The 23,039-nt window shown below is 37.2% G+C and overlaps 1 protein-coding gene across 2 annotated transcripts in view; it reads right to left on the bottom strand.

Moving 5' to 3' along the window:
• The window catches only part of Klhl15 (kelch like family member 15), a 932,444-nt gene that overhangs the window by 887,367 nt on the left and 22,038 nt on the right, over positions 1-23,039 (bottom strand). For both annotated transcript variants that reach the window (XM_051142435.1, XM_051142434.1), the window contains exon 4: positions 4,788-9,073. In XM_051142435.1, the coding sequence (XP_050998392.1) occupies positions 7,964-9,073 (1,110 nt within the window). In that variant the 3' untranslated portion in view covers positions 4,788-7,963. The remainder of the gene's footprint in view (positions 1-4,787; positions 9,074-23,039) is intronic.

Below are 23,039 nucleotides of genomic sequence, written 5' to 3'. Positions count from 1 at the left end.
ATATTGCTGTCACAGCCTGGAATCTGACTCAGCCTGCAGTGGGTAGTCCTACTTTATAAACCAGAGTGCCTAAACTAGAGGTTATACTCATTTTCTTTGTAATTCTGTAGCTAAGCTTTAAGATTCCTTTTAAGGATATGTGTATGAGTATTTTTCATACATGAATGTCTGTGTATCATGTATAACTTGGAACTGGTGTTACGGACGGTAGTGAGCCACCATGTGGGAACTGTGAATTGGACCCAAGTCCTCTGCAAGAACAAGTGCTCTTAACCACTGAGTCATGTCTCCAGCCCCTTAGACTTTTAAAAAAGCATTCTGTGATCATTTAGTTTACATGAAAACAAACAAAAATCAGAATGAATCAAGTGAACTCCTCAGAGCTTTTAATAATTAAATGCTAAATTTGATAAGATACTTCTCTAAGAAAGTGGAATGGTATGCACTGTTTCCCAATATTTTTGAGACTTTCTCACCCCCACATTTTGTGAGACTGATGTTCTGCCAAGCACCTTTTGGTTTGTTTTACTTGGTATTTTTGGCCTGAATCAAAAATATTGAAATGTCAAGGGAAGTGTTTGTTGACAACTGTGGTAGCCATACACACATCAGCCTTTCCAGACATCAAAGTAGTGGTAGTAGAAATGAATGGAGGGGCAGTCCTCAGAGAATTCAATCTTGGCGGAGACACTCTCTAATACAACTCCCCTTCCTCACTGGCAGCATTATGTTGGTACTCCTCCAATTTTCTGGGTTCTATTTTTATTGAGGAATTACTATGTGCCAGGTAGTAAGTCAGATTCTTGGAAGACAAAAAACATGGTATTTGTACTTAGTATACAGTTTGGATAAAATGGAAAAGGCAGTTATCATTGCATATAATCAGAAAAGGTGCTATGGTAAGAATTAAGGGTGGTTTTCCCCTTTATTTAATCACTTTACAGCCTGATCTCAGCCCCCTATCTCCTCTCCTCCCAGTCCCATCCTCCTGTCCCCTTCCCCACCCCAACCCCCTTTCCTTGGGAAGAAGTTTTAAAAAGACAAGAAAATGTTTGTTACCAAGATTGGTTTACAAAGGCCAATAAAGGGTAAGCTGAGAGGATAGGGTGGGGTTGGGGTAGAAAGGCAAAAAGGCTTGTGAAAGCATGGTCTATTTAAAACCCATTGGCTTGCATGTCTATATAGCATAGAATATAAGATGAGAGTTGGGGGTGCAGCTCAGTGGTAAACCTATTGTCTATGAAGTGCAAATTTCTGTCCCCATCATGGAGAGCAGGAAGGAAAGATAAAATGTTTTGCATGGCACACTAGTGAGTTGGGATCTTATCCTCAAGATGAAGGACAATTATTGAAGAATGTTCCACCCCAGGATCAGATTTAGTTTCAGAGAGCGCTCTCTGGCAGCACTGTATAAAAGAGAATTATGAAGGCTGATCAGAAAGACAATTTCAGGATTGAATCAGACAAGTTTGGCTTAAGATGGCTCAGGGTCTAGAGGGATGGCTCAGTGGTTAAAAGCACTGGCTGCTCACCCAAATGTCCTGAGTTCAATTCCCAGCAACCACATGGTGGCTCACAACCATCCATAATGGAATCTGATGGCCTCTTCTATCTGATGCTTTCTTGTCATGTAGGCATACACACAACAGAGTATTTATATACATAAATAAAACATTTTTTAAAGATGGCTCAGAGTTGAAAGTGGCAAGAGACAAGTATGATGGCAGTCCTGTATTTCCAACACTAAGATACCTAAAGTAGGATCACTGAGAGTTCAAGGCCAACCTACCATACACAGTAAGACCCTGTCTCAAAACAAAACAAAACAAAAAAACATGGAGATGGGTGACAGAGAACTGGTATGTTGGGTAAGAACAGGTGATCTAGATTTCTGCTTTAAACTTCCACAGGCTATGGCAGAACCACTTAATCGAAGTGTGAGAAGAGGTGGTACAGCACATTTGGAAAATAAATGGCCTCCATAGTCTCTGGCATTTGAACACTTGCTCATCAGTTGGTGGTGCTATTTGGGGAAGTTTAGGAGGTGTGGCCTTGCTGGAAGAAATTCTGTTCCTGAGGTGAGCTTTACAGAGTAAAGAGCCTAGCCTATTCTAACCTTCTCTCTTCTACTTCCTGCTTGCATCTGAAGATGTGAGCTCTCAGCTTCCTGCTCCTGCCACCATGACTCTGCTTGCTGCCACAGCACTCTGCTAGCACGGACGCTCATCCTTCTGTAACCAGAAGCCAAAATAACCTCTCTTCTTTAAGTTGCTTTTGGTCATGGTATTTTATCACAGCAATAAAAAGGTAACTAATACAGGAGATAAACAAACATGTTCAGCTTGATATGCCAATGAAACACATGAGAAATGTCCAGGAGATGGCTAGAACCCTGAGTTGATAAATGCAACTTTTTTTGAGACAGGGTTTCTCTGTGTAGCCCTGGCTGTCCTACAATTCTTTGTAGACCAGGTTGCTGGCCTTGAACTCACAGAGAGATCCACCTGCCTCTGCCTCCTGAGAAGTGCAGACTGGCCAGATAACAGACTTATGCTGTTGGAAGGGAAGCTGTAGGTGTTGCTAAGAGTGTGTAGAAAGTGTGCAGATAGAGAAAGCGTGCTAAAATCCTGGAAACTCTCCCTGTTACTCATCTGACTCCCTACCATATTTGCTGGTAACCTACTTGGAACCTGCCATGCTGCAATTAACACCTCGTTCAGGGTTCACTGTAAACATAGTAACAGGCTAGCCCTGATGGTACAGATACCTAAAGAGATTATAGTGTAGCTACGGAGAAATAATTCTATACCAGGCTATTGCACAAAATGAATGAAATCAAAGATATAAACATGTAGACTATAGAAGAGGCAACTAATTCAATGGATAGAAATACAGATTTCAAGGGTGAGTGTATTACTTTTTTATTGCTGTGATAAAATACCATGACCAAAGAAAATTATAAAATAGTTCTAAGTTTACAGTCTCATAAGATGAGAGTTCATGATGGCAGAGCAGGAGCAGCCAGCAGGCATGTGGGTGGAGCAGAAGCTGAGAGCTGAAGGCTTACATCTCTATCCACAAGCATGAAACAAAGAGCTCACTCAAAATGGTAAATTTTTTGAAATCTCAAAGAATATTTCCCAGTGACATACTTTCTCCAACAAGACCACACACCTAAGCCTTGGGACCAAGTATTCAAATGCCTGAGATTATCTGGGGACATCTCCTTCAACCATCATAGGGGCATTTGAGTTGCACTTCATAAATTAAGTGGATTGACAGTCAAGGAAAAGGAAAGACAATCTGAAGCTAGTGGTGAACACACTGGAAAGATGTCAACAGAATGTAAGAATAATATAGTAACAGAATACAAGAAGTGATGGAGAGAAGAACTGAAAATGATCTAATTCAGGTCCTTAGGAGTCTTGCTAAGGCTTCTTAGGAGTCCATGTGAAAGAAAGTGTGTGTTTTCATACTCAAGTCCTCTGCCTATTTTCCAAGTTACCTTTAAGAAAGAAGCACGTCAGAGAAAACCTAAAGCTCACCAATTGAAATTGAGGACCACTGTATGCCTTTTCTTTGTTCTATTATTTCTATTCTGGAAAACTACAAAACTCTTGTTAGTGGACCTTTAATACTTGGCTTTGTTATATCATTTCCATTGCATAGAAGAATATACATCATTTCACTCTAATGCTCTTATTTGAATCTTCTGCTGAAACATTGGTAGAAATCACATTTTTCTTGGCATGTTAAAGGATAACAAAATATATACTGTTTATTAAGTTATTAATGACTTGAATGTGAAGGACTAAATAAAAAAAACTAAACAATCAGATAAAGGCATAGCTTTAAAGATTAAAAATATTTTATTTAAACTTTTCTTCATAAACACTTTTAACTTTTTTTCAATTTAAAAACAGAATGGATAGCATAAACATGTTGAATAGATTATACCCACGGCTTGGGAAAAATTACCTGACAAAAAATGTAAAGGCTTCCAAAACAGGTATAAAAGGCAAACCTTAAATTAGTCTAAGATTTTAATATCGGCCCTAGGATTATTTGACTACTGGCCCCAAAGGTACCTAAAGGTCAAAATATTTTTCTATAGACAAAGTATACCCAAGACTATAGGGCATATACAAGTTAGGTTTTTAAAAAAAAGAACCACCTTTCTGATCACCTCTTAAGAACATTTCTTCAGAAATCAAATACCCAATCCTTACTAATATACTGATTAGTAACTTTTAATGCAGTTGTTCCCAAAGACATCAAAAGAAAACCCAATAATTTTAAGAGGGAACAAAGTTGATGGCATTTTCAATGTTACTCACATATTGGGAGTTATACTGATATAGTGAAAGGATGGGATTTCCATGAATTGTCTATTCCAGCCTATGCCTATGGGGTATTTGAAGTAATAAACTCTCAATAAACTAATTTTTCAGGGCTTTAACTTTCAAGATAAATCTCTTTTTAGAAGATATTTATTCCTGAAACAACTCTAAATGTAATTAAACAAATGTATCATCTCTCAAAAGAAAGGTTCAGAATACAAAAACAAAAGAGACTGAAAATGTGGAAGGAAAACAAGAAAACTGGCACTAGCAGCTTCACTGCCATATAGCCCTCAATTATTTCTAATTTACACTACTGTCTATGTTGTTTTACTTCAGTCTAAAACTTTAAATTATGTATTCTCAAGAGAGCTAGTCTCTTTTGAGAGATAGCTTATAAACTGAAATAACAATTTATATTATAAACTGAAATGTTATGACCTATACCCACATATACATATATAAAAATAGTCCCACAAAACGTTTGACATGTTTAGATTATGCAGCTCAAATAATTTGTTATAAAATATTTTAAAGCTTAGTTTCATGTAATTAAGACAAAACTCTCCATTTTACCGCTTCTTCCCACACAAGTGTGTGTCCTTTACTGTGTGATTCAAGCAAGCTTCCCAGAATGAGGTGTCCAAAGGTGCTGCTTTAAAAAGATACATGAAGGGCTCAGTAAGTTATTTCACAATTAGAGTAACACTCACACAGAGCAGGGCAATGAGGAGGACACAGAAAAAGCTATCAAGAAAAGCTAATCATTCTATAATGCTTTGCCTTTAAGAAACCAGTAGCATTTCTTCCAATACAAAACCTTCAACATGAGAATCTTGTATTATATGAAAAGGCTGTAGTGCAAGGATTTCCTTTAACATCAAGACTTAAAAAGTTAAAGACATATAAGAAAATAAGTGGTGCCAATTAAAATGCCACTAAAGAAAATCAACTTTTTGTGAAGTCTAGTATTTAAAATGTGAGCTGGAAGATGACACATTAAAGATCCTAACAGTTAAACCATATAATTTAAAACCACTTACTGAGGGTTTTTTCCAAAATGACAATCTTTATCATATATAATGCATATTCAAAATGAAGCACAGAAAAGCTTTAAAAAAATCTATGAAAAATTTCCATAGTTTAGTAATAATAAAAATAAATCTCTTGCAGCTATTAACCATAAATTTAAAAGGGAATGTAAGTTATTTGTGGATTTATAATCTAAATTAGAACTACAGTTTCCTCATACATTCAGAACCCAAGCAATAGCAACTAGTCTTAAAGCTCAAAACTGATTACTGCTAAGATTATAGTCAGACATGACTTACGTGAAGCCGAACCCAGAATTAGTTCAAGTTAAGATTTCATGAATTTTCTGAAACAATCATTGGCCTTGGCCTTGTATCTTCAAAATGGAAGACCAAGAATATTCGATTGCTTGCGCAGATGTTGACCTACACAGGACTACGGAGCTGTATCAAAGCAATTACAGAGAACTGCCACTGGAGTGTAAAGCCTTTGATGTGGGTACCCTGTCTGATGTCCTTTTCTTGGTCATTTCCAGCAAAAGATATCAAGGAAAATAATGAAGATATTATTTTCTTTAAAACAACACATATAAACTTCTAAGTATATTAGAAAAAAATTAGATGGCTAACCTAATTTATAGTTTCCAAAAGCAAAATAAGCTTATTTTTAAAATAAAAAAAAAAAAAACCTTTACCCACATTCTAAGGGAAACTCAAATATCAAATTTTATTTTCATGTAAGAAATAAATGAAAGATCACCTAATGAAAATGGAAGAATCATATATAAAAGAAGCCACTATTTTGATTCCTGAAGGAAAAAAAAAGTTTTCCTTTTTAAAAGCTACTTGTGTACCTGACACTTTCTAAAATTCAAACACCTCTGGTTTTACAGTTTTGAAATTCAGGCTTTATTCACACTATGAACTGCAGTGTGTGGAGGGGGGGAGAAGAAACCAAAATCGTCACATTTCCATGACTTCACACTTCCATTTTATGTTCAATGGTGCCAGCAGCAAAAATAAAACAACATAAAATAACTAGAAATTTTATACAACAGCAGCCATATAGAAGGCATTGCAATATTGCACCAAAATCACAGATCTGGCAAGCTATGCCAGGATAATATTTAGTCACATACAGACTGCTCATGAGAAAAATGTCATCAGTTTAAATGATCCACTCACAGATCACTCGTGTTTAATTTTGTCAGCTATGTTTCCTTCCTTCGCATTTAAAGAGTTGAAATGTGCAGCTAATCCTAAACCATTTATTATAAATGCCTTTAAAGCATCTATTTGAGACTCATTCCAGACTTTCTGGTGACTATCCTTCATGCTAGTAGCTTCCAGAAACTAAACAAACATTAAGGGTTGACATCTCTCTGTAGTGCCACTGAGTTATTTTGTACAAACTGATCAAGCACATATAACCAGTAACAGTATAACTCATTTCTTACCTGTAAGTCAAAACTGAGCTCAAACTGTGGAAGAGCTGCTCCCCCACATTCAATACCTGCAGCAGCCTTACTGAATAGAAACAATGGGAGTTGCACTTACTTTTAAGGGACATTTACTTAGGAGTCTGGTATTATCTAACTTTTCTTTAAAAGTGCTTGCATGCTGCAGGGTCAGAGCTTGACACAGACCACTCCGATTCTCACTAAAACAGGGCAACCAACATTAAGCAGACTGCAAAGAAAAAACACTTTCAAACAGGAAAAAACATACATTGATATGAAATATTAATGTTTAGTTTTGAAAACAAAATGTCAAACATTAGTTTTTGTAAATCCATACATGTTTCAGAAATATGATTTCAAATTTTACTGAACCAGTATGGACTGAAGATAAACTACTTTATTACCAAATGAGGACTCCAGTTATTTTAACTTTCTAAAAACATTAATACGTTAAAGACATTACATCTAAATTTCAACAAGTATGGCGAACTGTTTGTGCAAGTGCACTAGCTTAAAAATATAGAATCCTAACCACGCATAAGAGGGATGTGCCTTATATATTTATAGGATGTATGTGAGTATGGGTATGGGTATCACTAACACAATGCAGATAAGAGAAGGCAGCTTAGAAATAGTGTTCTGATATAAAAAATTTTTGTAGAAAATTTAAATTTTTGCATTTTCAGCAAAAAGCCATGCAAAAAAGTCAAGAGTTTTAAACTTTTAAACAATAAACCAAAACATATAGCAGACTAAATAATGTCTGAAAAGAGTTCAAACAGAAAGGGAGTGAAATCACATCCAGTGACACTTACTGGGTCTTCTCTTAGAAGATGCACAAATCCTACACTAACATCTAAAAAAATGTTTAAAGCAGAAAATCAACTTCCCAGGTAAGTGGAGCAGTACATAAACTGCTTTTGGAAGTAGTTTCAAGAGCTAGCGCTTCAAATGAACTTATTGCATGAGATTGAGGCCACTGAAAGAAAAGAAAGATGCTAGCACAGAATGAAAACTTACAATATTAGACCAATGGCTTTGATAGTAAAACTGGTGAGGTTTCTTTATGCTTTTAAACTACTGTATCACAAATATTTTATTTGTCTTTTTCTTTTTAGGGAGAAAGATGTCATCAGTTGCAACGCCTAACCTCATCCAGTACATAGTCCGGGAAATGTAGGTTGCACACTTGTAAACCATCCAGCTTGCAGGGCATTCGAGGGTACTCATCTTCCTTCCACTTATTTTCATCTGGGTCGAAGGTAAGAATGGAATCACTATAATGACCATTATAACAAAGGCCCCCAAGGACCATTATCTGTTTGTCCAGTACAGTCACACCATGGCCACTTCTTCCAATTGGCATGGATGCCAAGATGGTCCACTGATCAGTATCTGGGTTGTACACCTCTGTGGAAGGGCAGCCCTGAGATTCAAAAGAGGCCCTCAAGATCACACAGACTCCACCAAAAACATAAAGCTTGCCATTATAAGAAATCATCTTATGGAAGCATCTGGCATAATTCATCTTGCTCTTATTCTCCCAGCAGTTGGTGACTACTTGAGTTCTTCTTGTCCGCTGTTCTATGGTCCCTTCTTTACTGGGGTCAAACACACATACTTGCTTAGATGTAGAAGATGAAGTGATTCCTCCAGTGATAAACAACTTGTTACTAAGCACTGTCCCCTCATGTCCATATTTGTTAACTGGGTAAGGATCTACAAATTCCCACTTATCATTAGTGATATCATATCTCTCTGTTGAGTAAAAAGTCTCATCTCTTGTTCGGCCTGCTACAGCATAAATAAACTTTCCAATAACACCAACAGCAAATTCTGACCGGGGTACAGACATGTCTGCCATGCGCAGCCAAGAATTTTGTCTTGGATCATACCTGAACACTTTTGAAGAGGCATGGAATTCTCCATCTGGGCCCAGTTCTTCTCCACCTAACAGGAATACAAAATTATTGACAATAGCAAGGCAGTCTGGCCTTAGAGGTACTTGGGGGCCCTCCAGTTCCCACCAGACTCTTGGTTTCTTTAACAGGAGAATTTTACTATTAACCATGCTATGTCCAATCATTCCTCGGAATACTGTCGTTTGGGGTTTGGCAGAACGAATGCGGCTTGATTTCATGTCCAATAAAGGCTGCTGGTGAACATTCTGGAAGTAATTCAATGCTTGATCAACTTCATAACGCAGCTGTCGAGAGTATCGATAAAATTCTGATGTTTTAACCTAGAAATACAAATAAAAGAATTTAACCAAAAGATAAAGCATAAATGGAAATCAAACTATCAATGCCTACTAAAATGATTAGAATATTATTTTAAGACTACTTTCCTGGGAAAATATCTACTTTGTTTTCTACAAAACTTTTTCACTATAATTGTTTTTGTAACTTACATTTACAATCACATTTATATTCCTAAGCCTTTAAAAGTAAACAATCTTTTTAAGATACAAGTTAATTTTTAAATAAGACAAGATTTATGAGAAAGTCTATCAGACACCTATTATATTTCAGGCCCTAGGCTACACGTGGGGATCAAGTAGAAAAGGACTCTATCTGCAGTTTTCTTAGCCAATGATAAGATATACCATAAAACAACCTCAAGTGTATCTTTTGGGGAGTTTATAGTGGTGAATTAGTGAAAACTTTACATACATTCACAATTCAGAGTAGGTTTTTGACATAAAGACTCAGTGTGCTTGAAGCCAGCCTGGTCTACAGAGCAAGTTCCAGGACAGCCAGAGCTATCAAAGAAACCTTGTCTTGAAGAACTACACACACACACACACACACACACACACACACACACACACACACACACACACACACACACACACACACACAGACTTAGTCTGACATCAACAACTCCTATAGTAGTAACTCAGCACCTTTCTGTTTTTGGAAATACAACTACCTTAAAATGATTACTATCAAGATCTTTCGAAGCACTTTTAAGTGCTGTACTAAGAACTATGGGAAGATATAAAAGTAAGTATAAGAAGTTGTTTGCTTAGAGGATATATTTAGAAAAATGAAAACATACATAAATTGGCCTATAGAGGAGTCGACAGGTATGAACTACTAGAACACATCTCTGTATAGTAGCACTTTAGATATAGGAGTAAGAACCTATCAAACCAACGCAAAATATCCAAGAAATACTTTGTAAAAGAGGATGCTTGAAATGAGGAGACAAAAATCCTGTTTCTTAATGACATGGATGCAGTAAGAGGATCTTAAATTTGGACAGGAACAGTGTGGAGAGAGAATAAAAAAACTCTACGATGAGAGCTAAAGATGTAGCTAAGAAAAAGAGTACTTCCTACTATGTGGCAAGGCCCTGGGTGCCTTTCGGCACTGGAAACAACTGTACAGTGTCCATGACTAATTTGAGACTGAACAGGGTAGAAAAATGAGAATTTTAATGTGATTTGTGGACTTAAATTTGAGGCATTACACAAGAGTGGTAGGTTATCAATATGAAAAAAGCAGCTAGCTTGGGAGAAGCATTCAGTTCCCTGGCAGGTAAATTGCTGGCAGGTAGCTGAAGGAAGGAAACTCTGAGTCTGTTGGAAATCCAAAATGACAGCTCAAGAAAAAGCCACAAGCAGACATATGAGCTTCTTCTCCTTCCTTCTTATGTTTCCTTTATTAATCCATCCTGTCATTAATTCTCCTGATTTAAGTCCAAAAAGATATCTGATATAACAAGCAAAGTTAAAGGTTTTAACTGTATTCAGTATAACTGATTTCCTCTGTAACTCCAGGCATTTCATCTATGCAAATAAGACCATTACTTTGAAATGGAGGTTCCCTTCATGGACTTCACTAAACTAGTGAAGGCAGAACATCTTGTCTAACTCAGAAGATGACAAACTGTAGCTGTGTTGGGTACTTCACATGTGTAGACCATGTTAAATTATTCCACCTGTGAGAGAACATAACACTCCCTGATTTCCTGCTAAGAAAACTGGGGCTTAGGATATAAATGACCTGCTCAAGTTATTTACATAACAAAAACTGGTAGATTTAGGATATGAAAACAATTTTACTCTAAAGTTCATTAATTTCCAGCATCTCAGGAATACAGCTTCTGTTCTACTTTAGAAAAATCTTTAAATAATATGCTCATAAGTCAGGTGTGGTTGCACAGGTCTATAATCCCAGCACTCAGGAGGCAGAGGCAGGTGATTTTCTGTTCTCACAGGTGGAACTCTGTGAGTTTGAGGCCAGCCTGGTCTGCAAAGTGAGTCCAGGTCAGCCAAGGCTACACAGAGAAACCCTGCGAAAAACAAAAGAAGCACGCGCGCACGCACGCACGCACGCACGCACACACACGCACACATGTTCGGGATAAATAAAATTTAAAAATAAATAAAAATGTTCATTAATAATAATTTTTAAAACTAGCTAAAGATTGGACCTAATGATTCTTCTCAAAGAAATTGTAACTGTCCTTAGCAAAAACTATCACTCACGAGGAAGAGGCAGATGGATTTCTGTAAGTTTGAGGACACCCTGTCTACAAATTGAATTTCAGGACAGTCAGGATGGTTATACAGAGAAACTCCGTCTTGAAAAACCAAAACCAACTAATCAAAACAAAACAACGAAAACTATCAGTCATGCCTGGTCTGTTAGTCCATGCTTTGTAATCTGAGCACTTGGGAGGCAGAAGCAAGGGGATCAGAACTGCAAGGCCATTTTTGACTATAGAAAATCTGAAGCCAGACTGGGCTTCGTAAAATTCTGCCTAATTTTTTAAAATCAGTTACAATAACAATGATTACCCATTCAGCTCAATTCTTTCTAGTAAAAAGGTCTGGCAGAATTCAGCAAATAAACACTGTAAGCAAATAATTGCAATAAAAATTTTTTAAAACCCTAATCCTTTATTATTTTTACTTCACATATTTAAAAAACATCAATGAAGAGCCAACAAGGAAAAAAGCACCTAAGCTTTAATCTCTTATAAGAAACAATGAGATAATAGTTCATCTATTAATAACAGCATTATTTATTAACATGAAAAGACGCTCACAGAATATTCAGTCAGTAGGTCATTTTATTGGTACTGAGGACTGAACTCAGGTCTTGAATGCCAGGCAAGCATTCTACAAACGGAGCTATATTCCCAATCCTCACAGTATATTCCACTCAGTTTTTGAAGAATAACAGTACCCTAGCATTACACCAATTAAATATATTTTTATGTATGTTTACTCATGTTAGTAGTGATCCTCTCTGGAATTTCACAAATAATTTTGGTTTGTTACTTATCATCTATCAGATTTATAAAAAGGGGGGAAAAGGTATTTCCACTTTAAAAATGGGCCTCCAAGAGTTGGGGTGTACAGCTCAATGGTAGGGAACTTGCCTAGCATATATAAGCTGAGGTTTGATTCCCAGTACCTTGAAAAAAAATTTAAACCATCAAAACTCTACTTCAAGCTTGGCATGGTAACATATGCCTGGAATCTAGTCCACAGGAGGCTGAATAAAAGCCAGCTTGGCTGAGTGTGGTGGCACACACCTTTAATCCCAGTACTTGGGAGGCAGAGGCAGGCAGATTGCTGTGAGTACGAGGCCAGCCTGGTGTGCAAAGGGAGTCCAGGACAGCCAAGGCTACATAGAGAAACTCTGTCTCAAAAAACCAGAAAGCAGCCAGAAGATTTTACCTAGTGAAATCTTGCTTTGTGGGGTAGAGCAGACATAGTAGTTTAAAATGAGTATTTTTCTATTTTCCTTTCCTATTTACTTTTTCTATAAATTGCCTAATAATGTACTTTATTTATCATCTTCTTGTTGATTTGTTGGAACTAACTGTCCATACTCTATAGGCCAACAAGAATTAATCATGGTGGTGCAAGCTATAATTCTACCAGTCAGAAAGATCAGGAGTTTAAGAATATCTTCAGCTACATAGGAAAATGGATGCCAGCCTGAGCTACATGACCCTATCTTGAAAAAAAGAAAATGAAGAAAGGGAGGAAGAGAAGGATGGAAGAAAGAAAAAACCCATAAAACTAAATTAACAAGAACCACAAACCTCAAGTTACATCCTTAAGTGTCTAATGAGCACAACCAAATTTCCAAGTAATAGAATTCTGCCCAGCGTAGCAATTAAGCATCTTGTCAAGCAATCCAGTATAAGGATTAAGAATTCAATTTAGAAATTTTCTGATTTGGGAACACATGAGCTGTACAAACTTGGACCTTTAATCCTGTTTCCTGTTATTATTAGGGTAACCATAGCACCCATGCTTCTTAACTCTGTGGCAGAGATGATTGAAACAGTCCCTGTGCAGAGGATTTAGTTTAGTGTCTGTCATGTGCCTCTGTATAAAAATGATCAGCTGTTACATTAGTCTGTAGAGTAAGGCAGAAATGAAAGGAACCTACTTTAGAACTAACCCTCTAGTAGAAATAAGATTAGTGATGTACTAATAGAATACTACTCTACAGAAAGCAGCCTTGTTATGGAGATTGAGAAAGAAGAGAACTTCACATTCTGGACAGGTAGCTTTCACATTTTTTCAAAAGAAAGTCAGAAGCTTTGCAAAGAAGATTGGGGAGGATTGGAGGCTAACTCTTTAATTTAAAAAACACACTGACGGAAGAAAAGAAAGGTTAAAACACCTGACGTGGTGCACAGAGTTATCTGGAATTCAGATATTTTAAGCTCATAAAACTGGGTGTGGTGGCGCACTCCTTTAATCCCAGCACTCAGGAGGCAGAGGCAGGTGGTCTACAGAGCCAGCCTAGGACAGCCAAGGCTACACAGAGAGACCTTGTCTCAAAAAAAAAAAAAAAAAAAAAAAAGAACAAAACAAAACAAGAACAAAACAAGCTCATAGAGCAAGTATTATAAAGAGTGGAACGAAACTGTAAAAATAAAGGAAACTATGCTGGGACTTTACAAAGTATAAGATTTAAATAAAAATAGAGGTTAAAGTAAAAAGTAGGGGGGAAAAGTGAACTGTTCCCCCATGAACTACTTAATCTATTAACAAACAAGAAAGAGGAAAAGCCTCAGGTAGCATACGCCTTTAATCCCAGGACTTGGAAGGCAGAGGTAGATTGATCTGTGAATTCCAAATATATACATAACAAGTTCCAGGCCAGCCAGAGACTCTATCTCAACAAAAAAGTTAGCTATGAACTAAAGTATATTCCGTTATTTTTATTGGTTATATATGACATGTAAAATTAATCTAAAATGTTTAAAAGAACGCTACTACGTTCTCAAAGAATAAAAATCAGCTGTTTTATAGTTATAAGCATGGGGGGGGTCTGCATATGTATTCAACACACAACTATCAGTGAGCTTCTGGGGTCTACCCTGTTTTGAATCTTTCTATATGGGTTGGAATTGAGGTCAGAATATGCATTTGTTTTCACAGGGATTAGAGTCTTCTTTTGTAATTATCAGTAGAAAGGTATCTATTTCCCCCAAACCAGGACAACTGGACCTCTGGAGTCAATATGCCCTCTGCCACTGGAGGCAGTTCCGCTGTGGCTACCAGCAAGAACACTAAGAAGTAAGGATTCCAGTGTCTCAGAAGACTAGACTAGATGACCTGACATCCCCTTTCCACATTCTAATCCTGGCTCTTACGGATCTCATCAAACCGGCCAACCTTACCTACTTTGAGAATCATTTTCCAGCCTTGCATTTTATTCCCAATCTAGTTTTTTTGTTCTCTTCTTTGAGTTCCAAAGAGTTTACAAGATTCACTTCAATTCTATGTCCCAAGTCCAATCAAATTGTTCTACCTCTAAGCCTCCAATAACAAAACTCATGCCTTTTGAAATGGCTAATTCAAAGATCTTCCAAAGAAATTTAGTTCCTATTTCTTCCAGCCAAGGCAAGTTCTAGAGCTGCTTTGCTCTTTTCCCAAAGCTACTTACTGCTGTGCTTTTTCTAAAACTACTCAGTAACAACAAGCACAACCAATTTCTTCTTTCATGGTGGACATAAAATTAATGCCTCTACTAAATCTTGGCGTAAGTAATTTTATACACACACATGCACTCTACTTTAAAGCAAAAAACATAGGGCTGAAACCACTTGAAAGAAATCCTTGAAAGTGTATTCATGAAGAGAGTTACCCAAAAACAAATGCTACTCATCTTTTCATAAGCATTTCTCCCATCATTTATTCCTCATGTAACAGCTTAGCTAGTCATCTGTATATCAGGTGCTCTAAAGACAAATATAGAAAGAACAGCACATCTTTCATGTTTTAAATTACTTTCCTTCCCCATTCATAAACATTAAAAGCTGTCTTGTTTTAACACTTGGAAAGATTATCACTTTTCCTACTTTCATACATTAAGAATTTTATTATACAATTGGCATTTTGTTTTAAAATAAAATCCTAGGATATACAAATCATTTCTTAAAAACAGTGGTCTGAATTTTTAGTTGGCAATTTCCTCAAAACTTTTCAATTTAATGTAACTGTGTGCCTACATATATTCATAGTTAGGGAAGGAAGAACTACGACAAAGGATTAATTGATTGTGGTTCCTTAAAGGCATTAAAACAGCTAGCCATCAGAACAAAGTAAAAATTCTGTTTCTTCTCAAAATATTATACAACCCATTTATTAAAACTTAAAGGTAACTTGCTTTTACTACCTGTAATTTTTATAAGTGAGATGAACTTGAAATGCAAGAAGTATTTCCCTACAATTTACCAAGTTTAATTCAAAAACTATGACTTCAAGTATCTACGAAAACTGACTACAGCCTAAAAATTAGGTTTTTTAAGCAATAAATTTAAGATACTATCAGCTGTTTCACTTTTTGACTAGTCCCGGTGATGAGACTCATGGCCACACATGTGCTAGGCAAACTCTCTTCTACTAAGCTATATCCCAGCCATGAAATTTTTTAATGTCTAATATATTTCCATGAAAGCAAAGAAAATGTTCTGTATTAATATTTCCTTCACTCATTGTGAAACTCTGAACCACACTCCTTTAGGTATTTTATTCCTTATAGGAAACATTAGCTACATCAACAAACAATTCTGTCCCTTCCTACATCTAAAAATGCTAACTAAATCTCAGAATGATGGGTGCAAAAACTATCATGCACAAGCTTGTATTTTGGTCCTAAGTTTCAGGCTCACTTCCCTACCAAATGCCAATCTTCTCAAGAGAGTATCTAGAAATAAAGTACTACCATAGGGCTTATGCTAAAACAAATCTTATCTTCTAGAAACCACAACTGTGTTTCATTTAATTTGGGGTTTTTGCTGTTATTGTTGGTGGTGGTAGTGACTGGCAAGTTTTATGAGGCAGGGTCATACTATATAACCTTGGGTGGCCTGAAACCCACTACATAGCTTAGGCTGGTTTTGAACTTGAGAAATCCTACCTCAGCTTCCCAGGTGCTAGGAAGCAGCACCATAATCACACCTGATTCATTTAATAAAGTTTTGACAGTAAAATGTGGGGCAGTCTTAATGTGTTGTATTAGAAACCTACCATGTCAAAGTCTTTATTAAATCATGCTCAGGTGGGTAAGGGTATGGTTCAGTGGTAAAGTCCTAGCCAAACACACGTAAGTCCCAAGCTTAAACCTTAAAAGCAGATAATATTCATGATCAGAACTAAAGATTATACTGATTTATGTGAAATAAAAAGCTAAATGCACGAGGCAGTGGTGGTGTATGCCTTTAGGGAGGCAGAGACAGAGGCAAGTTGATCTCTGTGGGTTCAAAGCCAACCTGGTCTACAGAGCAAGTTCCAGGACAAAACTACACAGAAAAAACCTATCTTGAAAACCAAACAAACAAACAAACAAAACAACAAAAAGTTAGATATAACATGCCTTTTATTAATCCCTTTATCTTAAAAAAATAAGATCATGAAAAGTTAAATCCAGATTAGGTGTGAATCCTTTCTGTAGTAACACTGTGATCACTCGGCTCTTGGTATAAGAGAGGGATTGGTTCCGGGACTTTATGCTGATGCTCCGATCTCTCACTTATATTTAGTGGGCATTCATGTTCCAGCATGCTTTAAATAATCTCTGGACTGCTTATTTAAAAAAATCAAAACTAAATGTGCTTAGAAAGTTAAATTTACTTACAACTTCAGTATGACAAAGCATTGTCAGAAACAGTAGGAAATCATTTAAAACAGTTAATATTTAATAACTGCAAGGTTATTAAAGGTAAATGATCTGAAAGTTAAAAAAAAAGTTAATAGTTTTACTGTGATTGTACTATTTAAATAGCACAAATAAGTCCTAGAACTCACAACTTACAAGGAATCTTTTCCTATTTACAGAAATTCTCTATTATATAAATATTTTATTTATAAATATAGTAAAGCAAGCAAGCTAAATAAAAGGTTTAATCCTAAAACTAACTTCTCAGTGATTCATGGAATAGTGCTTACTTAGGGAATGTGATTCTTTTTAGGTAATAAATTTAAAAATTAAAGCTGGGCGTGGTGGTGCATGCCTGTAATCCTAGCACTTGGGAGCCACAGGCAGGCGGATCTTCATGAGTTCGAGGCCAGCCTGGCCTACAAAGTGAATCCAGGACAGCCAAGGGTACACAGAGAAACGCTCTCAGAAAACAAACAAACAATAAATAAGTAAATAAAAATTAAAACTTCAAGCTGGGCAGTGGTGGCACACGCCTTTAATCCCAGCACTCAGGAGGCAGAGACAGGTGGATCTCTGGGTTCTGAGGCCAGCGTGGTTTACAGATCGAATTCCAAGACAGCCAGGGCTAGAGAGAAAACCCTGTCTCAAAAAATAAAAAATATGATTTTTAATGCCTAAAATCTAAACATTCCCCTTGTTCCTTCTTGCTCCTAATCTTTTCTCCAGTCAGATTGACATTTGATCGTTTTTAAAAATTATTTTTGCAGCAATGGAGATGAACCCAGAGGTGCCTCCACACTAGGGCAAACTCTCTAGATATGCAGCTCCCTTTAATCCTTTACATTTTCTGTTTTTCTATCATCTCTCCCAACTTGTTAAAAAGGATTACTTCTCGGCCAGGCGGTGGTGGCGCACGCCTTTAATCCCAGCACTCAGGAGGCAGAGGCTGGCGGATCTCTGTAAGTTTGAGGCCAGCCTTGTCTACAAAGTGAGTCCACACAGGCAAGGATACAGAGAAACTCAAAAAACCAAAACCAAAACCAAAAAAAAAAAAAAAAAAAAAGATTACTTCTCTTACACATCAGCAAAGAAGTCCTTATTCTCCTGATTTTGTTTCATCTTTCTTATTGAAAAGAGAACACTGAAATATATTTCTTTGAAAAGGGGGTCTTTCTGTGTTGCCCTGGCTGACCTAGCACTCTGCCTACCAAGTGCTAGGATTAAAGGTATGTCTGGCTCAAGAATGAACTTTCAAACTCCTGTTTTCAATAAGTCCCTGTCTACTTACCACACTCCCTAAGACACTGCTTTTCCCAAGGCTCTAGCAGAAGTCAACATTTGGCTTCTGATGTTCTTGAAGAAACTGAGTCTGAACTGAATCCAAGTCAGAGGTAGAAAAAAAGTATTCTATATATGCAGCAGACTTTAAAGCCTAAAAAACACGGTGGGTCATTTTTTTCAAAACTGCTTATGTGTTAATTCCAAGTGTCTAAGTGTATGGGGTTTGGGAGGAAGGATTAGCAAAAAGGAGACTGATCTAACTGGGAAAGACACTTAACACTGGCCTCATTCCCAAAAGAAAACCCGCCCATTTTTGTTTTTACTCAAAGGGCCAAATGAGCTAACTGTTCATTTAAGCAATTTCAGGTTCTAGCTCCATAAATACTACTTAATATCTGAAAAGGATTTTAAACATTTTCAAGTACAACTCAAACTTTTCTTTCTTTACAAATATTTTGACAGAGCTAGGGAGATGGCTCCATGGAAGCTAGAGGACCTGAATTCAACCCCCCAGCATCCATGTAAAAGCCAGCACTGGGGGTCAGAAAAAAAACAGATTCCAGGAGCTTACTGGCCGGCCAGCCTAGCCAAAATGGCAAGCTGTAGGTTTAGTGATTGTCTCAAAAATTAAGATGGAAAGTGATAGACTTCTGACATCCTTCTCTAGCCTCTACGTGCATGTACACAGGCACCCCACATACACACACAAACACTTAATACACATGTATACAAACAATACACATCCCAAGTATTATTGTCAAATATAGCACTGTTCCTTATATACTTCTAAAATTTTGAGGATTACACAAAGAAATTTCCACTTATTCTAGCTCTAATTGAAGGCATTAGATATAAACAAAGTCTTTTAGGAGGGTTTTACTAAATGGTGCTACAAGCAACAGTGTGATAGATGGATGTAAGTTTTACTTTAGGCAGCATGTTTAGTCAGCATGTTCCAAAACATACATGAATCGATTCCAGAGACCAAGAACAACATGTATACTTTATCACATGGGCTGTACTTGAGAATATCATACCCCAAGCATGAGATCAAAAACAGTAACTGTACTAACATTCATTGTGAATGCTGTATAGATGAATTATGTTGATGGAGGAACTATGCAGAGAATTAGTATTTTGTAGAGGGCACTGACAGATATTGTATTCTAAGGTATAGTTTAGATACTCAAACTTTTTTTTTTTTTAATACTCAAACGTTCATCCTTGATTCTATCAGTTTCTAGGTAACTTCAGAGTGCTTTATAGCCTTGCTTTTTAAATGTTGCTTTAATTTTGGGATGTGTATGCTTATGTCCATATGGAGGCCAGAGTTCAACCTTGGATGTCATTCTTTTGGTACTGTCTACCTGTTTTTGAGTCAGGATTTCTCACTGGCCCAAAATTGGCAAATTAGGCTAGGCTGGCTGGCCGGCCTACAAGCCCCCAGAATTCTACCTCTTCTGTACTAAGATTATAAATTTGCAGCATCATGGCAGACTTTTTTTTCCTGCATAGGAACTGGGAATCAAACGTAGGTCCTTATGGTTTGCATAGCAAGCACTTTACCAATTGAAGTACTTCCCCAGTTACCAAAATGTAAGGGTTCTTTGTTTGTTTGGAGTTTTTTTGTTGGGTGGGGGGGATTGGTGGGTTTTTTAGGAGGGTTGTTGTTTTGTTTTGTTTGAGATAGGGTCTTGCTATGTAGCTCTGGCTGTCCTGAAACTACACAGACCAACCTGGCCTCTAAATCACACAGATCAACCTACCTCTGCCTCCTGAGTACTAAGATTAAAGATGTGTGCCACCACGTCCAGATCAAACTGTAGTTTTTAAAACCATGAACTCTAGGTGAGCATTATGACACAGGGCTGTAATTTCATCATTCAGAAAACCGAGGCAGGAGGACTGCCACAAGTTAAGCCATCCTGGACCAGAGTGAGATCCTGTCTTAAAATATCAAAGTGTTGGGGCTGGAGAGATAATTCAGTGGTTAAGAACACTGCCTGCTCTTCGAAAGGACCCAGGTTCAATTCCCAGCACCCATATGGAAGCTCACAACTGTCTGTAACTCCAAGATCTGACACCCTCACATCAATGCACATAAATTAAAATTAAATAAAAATATTTTTAAAAATATCAGTGTTAGAAAGCTTTTCTGAAGCCTTATTTTCACTGACTCGAATTAATTTCACTAATAAAGACATATTTTAAGCTATAAAAATTGTCAAAGTGGTAAATATTTTATTACACATGTGGAGATGTGCATGCCATTGTATGTGGATCAAAGTCAGAGAACAACACTCTTCTTCCACCATATAGGTCCCAGGGATTGAACTGAGGTCATCAGGCTTGGCAGCAAGCACCTTTACCCACTGAATTCATCCTGCCTTAGCCTTCCAAGTACTAGAATTACAGGAATGAGCCACCATTCTTGCTATGTCACTATATTAAAGGAATCAACAAATGTGTTACCAATCAATAATTTAAGAAATCAACAAATGGATTTCTAATCAATAATTTAACAATGTTGTTACAAATAAGATCTTTTTCGTAGAGTATAATTTTGCCAAATATGCTTTTACTTAATAACTTATCCTATCTATTTATGTATGTGTGGGCATGTGCAGACCATAGCATGTGTGGAGGTCAGAGGACAACTTCTGGAAGTCAGTTCTCTTCTTCCACCATTTAGGTCCTAGGGATGAAACTCAGGTTGTCAACCATCTGACATGCCCAACATTGTTTTTTGTTTTGTAAGTTAGGGATGGTGGTGCACACCTCTACTCCCAGCACTCAGGAGGCAGAGGCAGGTGGATCTCTATGAGTTGGAGGCCAGCCTGGTCTATAGAGTAAGCCGAGGACAGCCAGGGCTACACAGAAAAACCCTGTGTCAAAAAACAAAAAACAAAAAAAAAAGAAAAAAGAAAACAACAAAGACCAGCCAGGTACAGTGGCTTACAACTGTAATGGTAACATTCAAAAAGCTAAGATGGGAGGATTGCCTCAAGTTCAAGTCTAGCCTAGACTACATAGTGAGTTCCAGGCAAGCCTGGACCTTAACTACTTCCTTAAAATGTGTCTGTAAAGTCAGTCCTTGGTCAAACCCCACCCAGAATCACATAAAAATTAAGCTGAAAAAGAGAAGATTCTGAAATTGTCATATTTAATTACACAGTTTAAAATTTTGCTTTTGCCAGGTGTGGTGGCGCACGCCTTTAATTCCAGCACTCAGGAGGCAAGGGCAGGTGGATCACTTTGAGTTCAAGGCAAGCCTGGTCTACAAAGCAAGTCCAGGACAGCCAAAGCTACAAAGAAACCCTGTCTTGGAAAACAAATTGGCTTTCATACCTTATATTGCTTCAGTTACGAATTTCTTTCTTTTTATTTATTTGTTTATTTGTTTGTTTGTTTATTTATTTTTGACCAGGCTGGCCTCGAACTCACAGTGATCCACCAGCCTCTGTCTCCTGAGTGCTGGGATTAAAGGCATGCGCCACCACCACCCGGCCCAGTTATGAATTTCTTAGGGTTTTTGTTGTTGCTGTTGCTGTTCATACTAGCACTTTAGAATTTCACAATTCTATTAACAACTTCTAAATGGCCCAAGGTGAATCACAGGTAAACAGCATGCAATATCCACCTCTAGTGGCTCTCATTAGTACAGCAGAGCAGCTTTAAGAAAGATCCTGAAAAGAGAAGTAAGCAGACCTGGATTCCAGTCTGGGCAGTGCCACTTGTTCTGGAATAATATTCCTAACCTTTATGAACCTGTTTTCTTACCTATAAAATAGGGATAACATTCGGCCTCTACCTATGTGGAAAACACTTAGTGCATAACCTGGCTCAGACAGACAGACACAGACACACACACAGACACACACACACACACACACACACACACACACACACACACACTCTCTCTCTCTCTCTCTCTCTCTCTCTCTCTCTCTCTCTCATTAACCAATCCATCTAATCTTTAGTCTGGGAGTTCTTTAACACTAGTTGTATATAACCATAACCAAAGGGTGAGAATTAAGTAGATGGGGTTAAATATATGAGAAAGGCTGCTTACTACATGCATATTCAGAGTTGCCAATGAAAACTCACTTCCTTAATGTTAGAGCAGTATTCTGCTATAAAAATATAATGCAAACAACAAATCCAGGCGAAATACATGCCCTAGTATCTACATTTTAAAAAGCACAAAAGGTGAAATTTTCTTTTGACATAATTAACTCAGTATTGCCAAAGTAAAATTTCTACATGTAATCGATCTCAAAATTATTTTAAGTTTGGGGATGTAGTTCAGTAGTACAGCATCTAGCTAGCAACTATAAGGTTTAATCCTTAATTTAAGATAATTAACATCTTTTTTGTTGCCTTTTTTAAAAAGATTCATTTATTTTATTTTATGTACATGCGTATTTTGCCTGAATACATATACATGTGCACCACAAGCATGCCTGGTGCCATAGATACCCTGAAACTGGCATTATAGTCAGTTGTAAGATGCTATGTGGGTGCTGTGAAATGAACTCCAGTCCTCTAGAGGAGTACTCAGTACTCTAAACTGCTGATCCATTTTTCCAGACCTATTTTTGTTGTCTTAATCTTTGAACAGTGGCGCTCAAGTGACGGTTACATACTGATTTAGATGGTACTGGAGACTGAACATAGTGAATGCTAAGTTTATACTCTACCATTCAGCTAGACCAAAGTCTTGGGCTTTTTTTTTTTTTAATTAAGAAGGAATATTTCAATTTTAATGGTTCACACAGTTTT

This window comes from Acomys russatus, chromosome X (assembly GCF_903995435.1).
Source record: "Acomys russatus chromosome X, mAcoRus1.1, whole genome shotgun sequence".
Lineage (NCBI taxonomy): Eukaryota > Metazoa > Chordata > Mammalia > Rodentia > Muridae > Acomys > Acomys russatus.
This window is presented reverse-complemented; position numbering and strand designations above follow the sequence as displayed.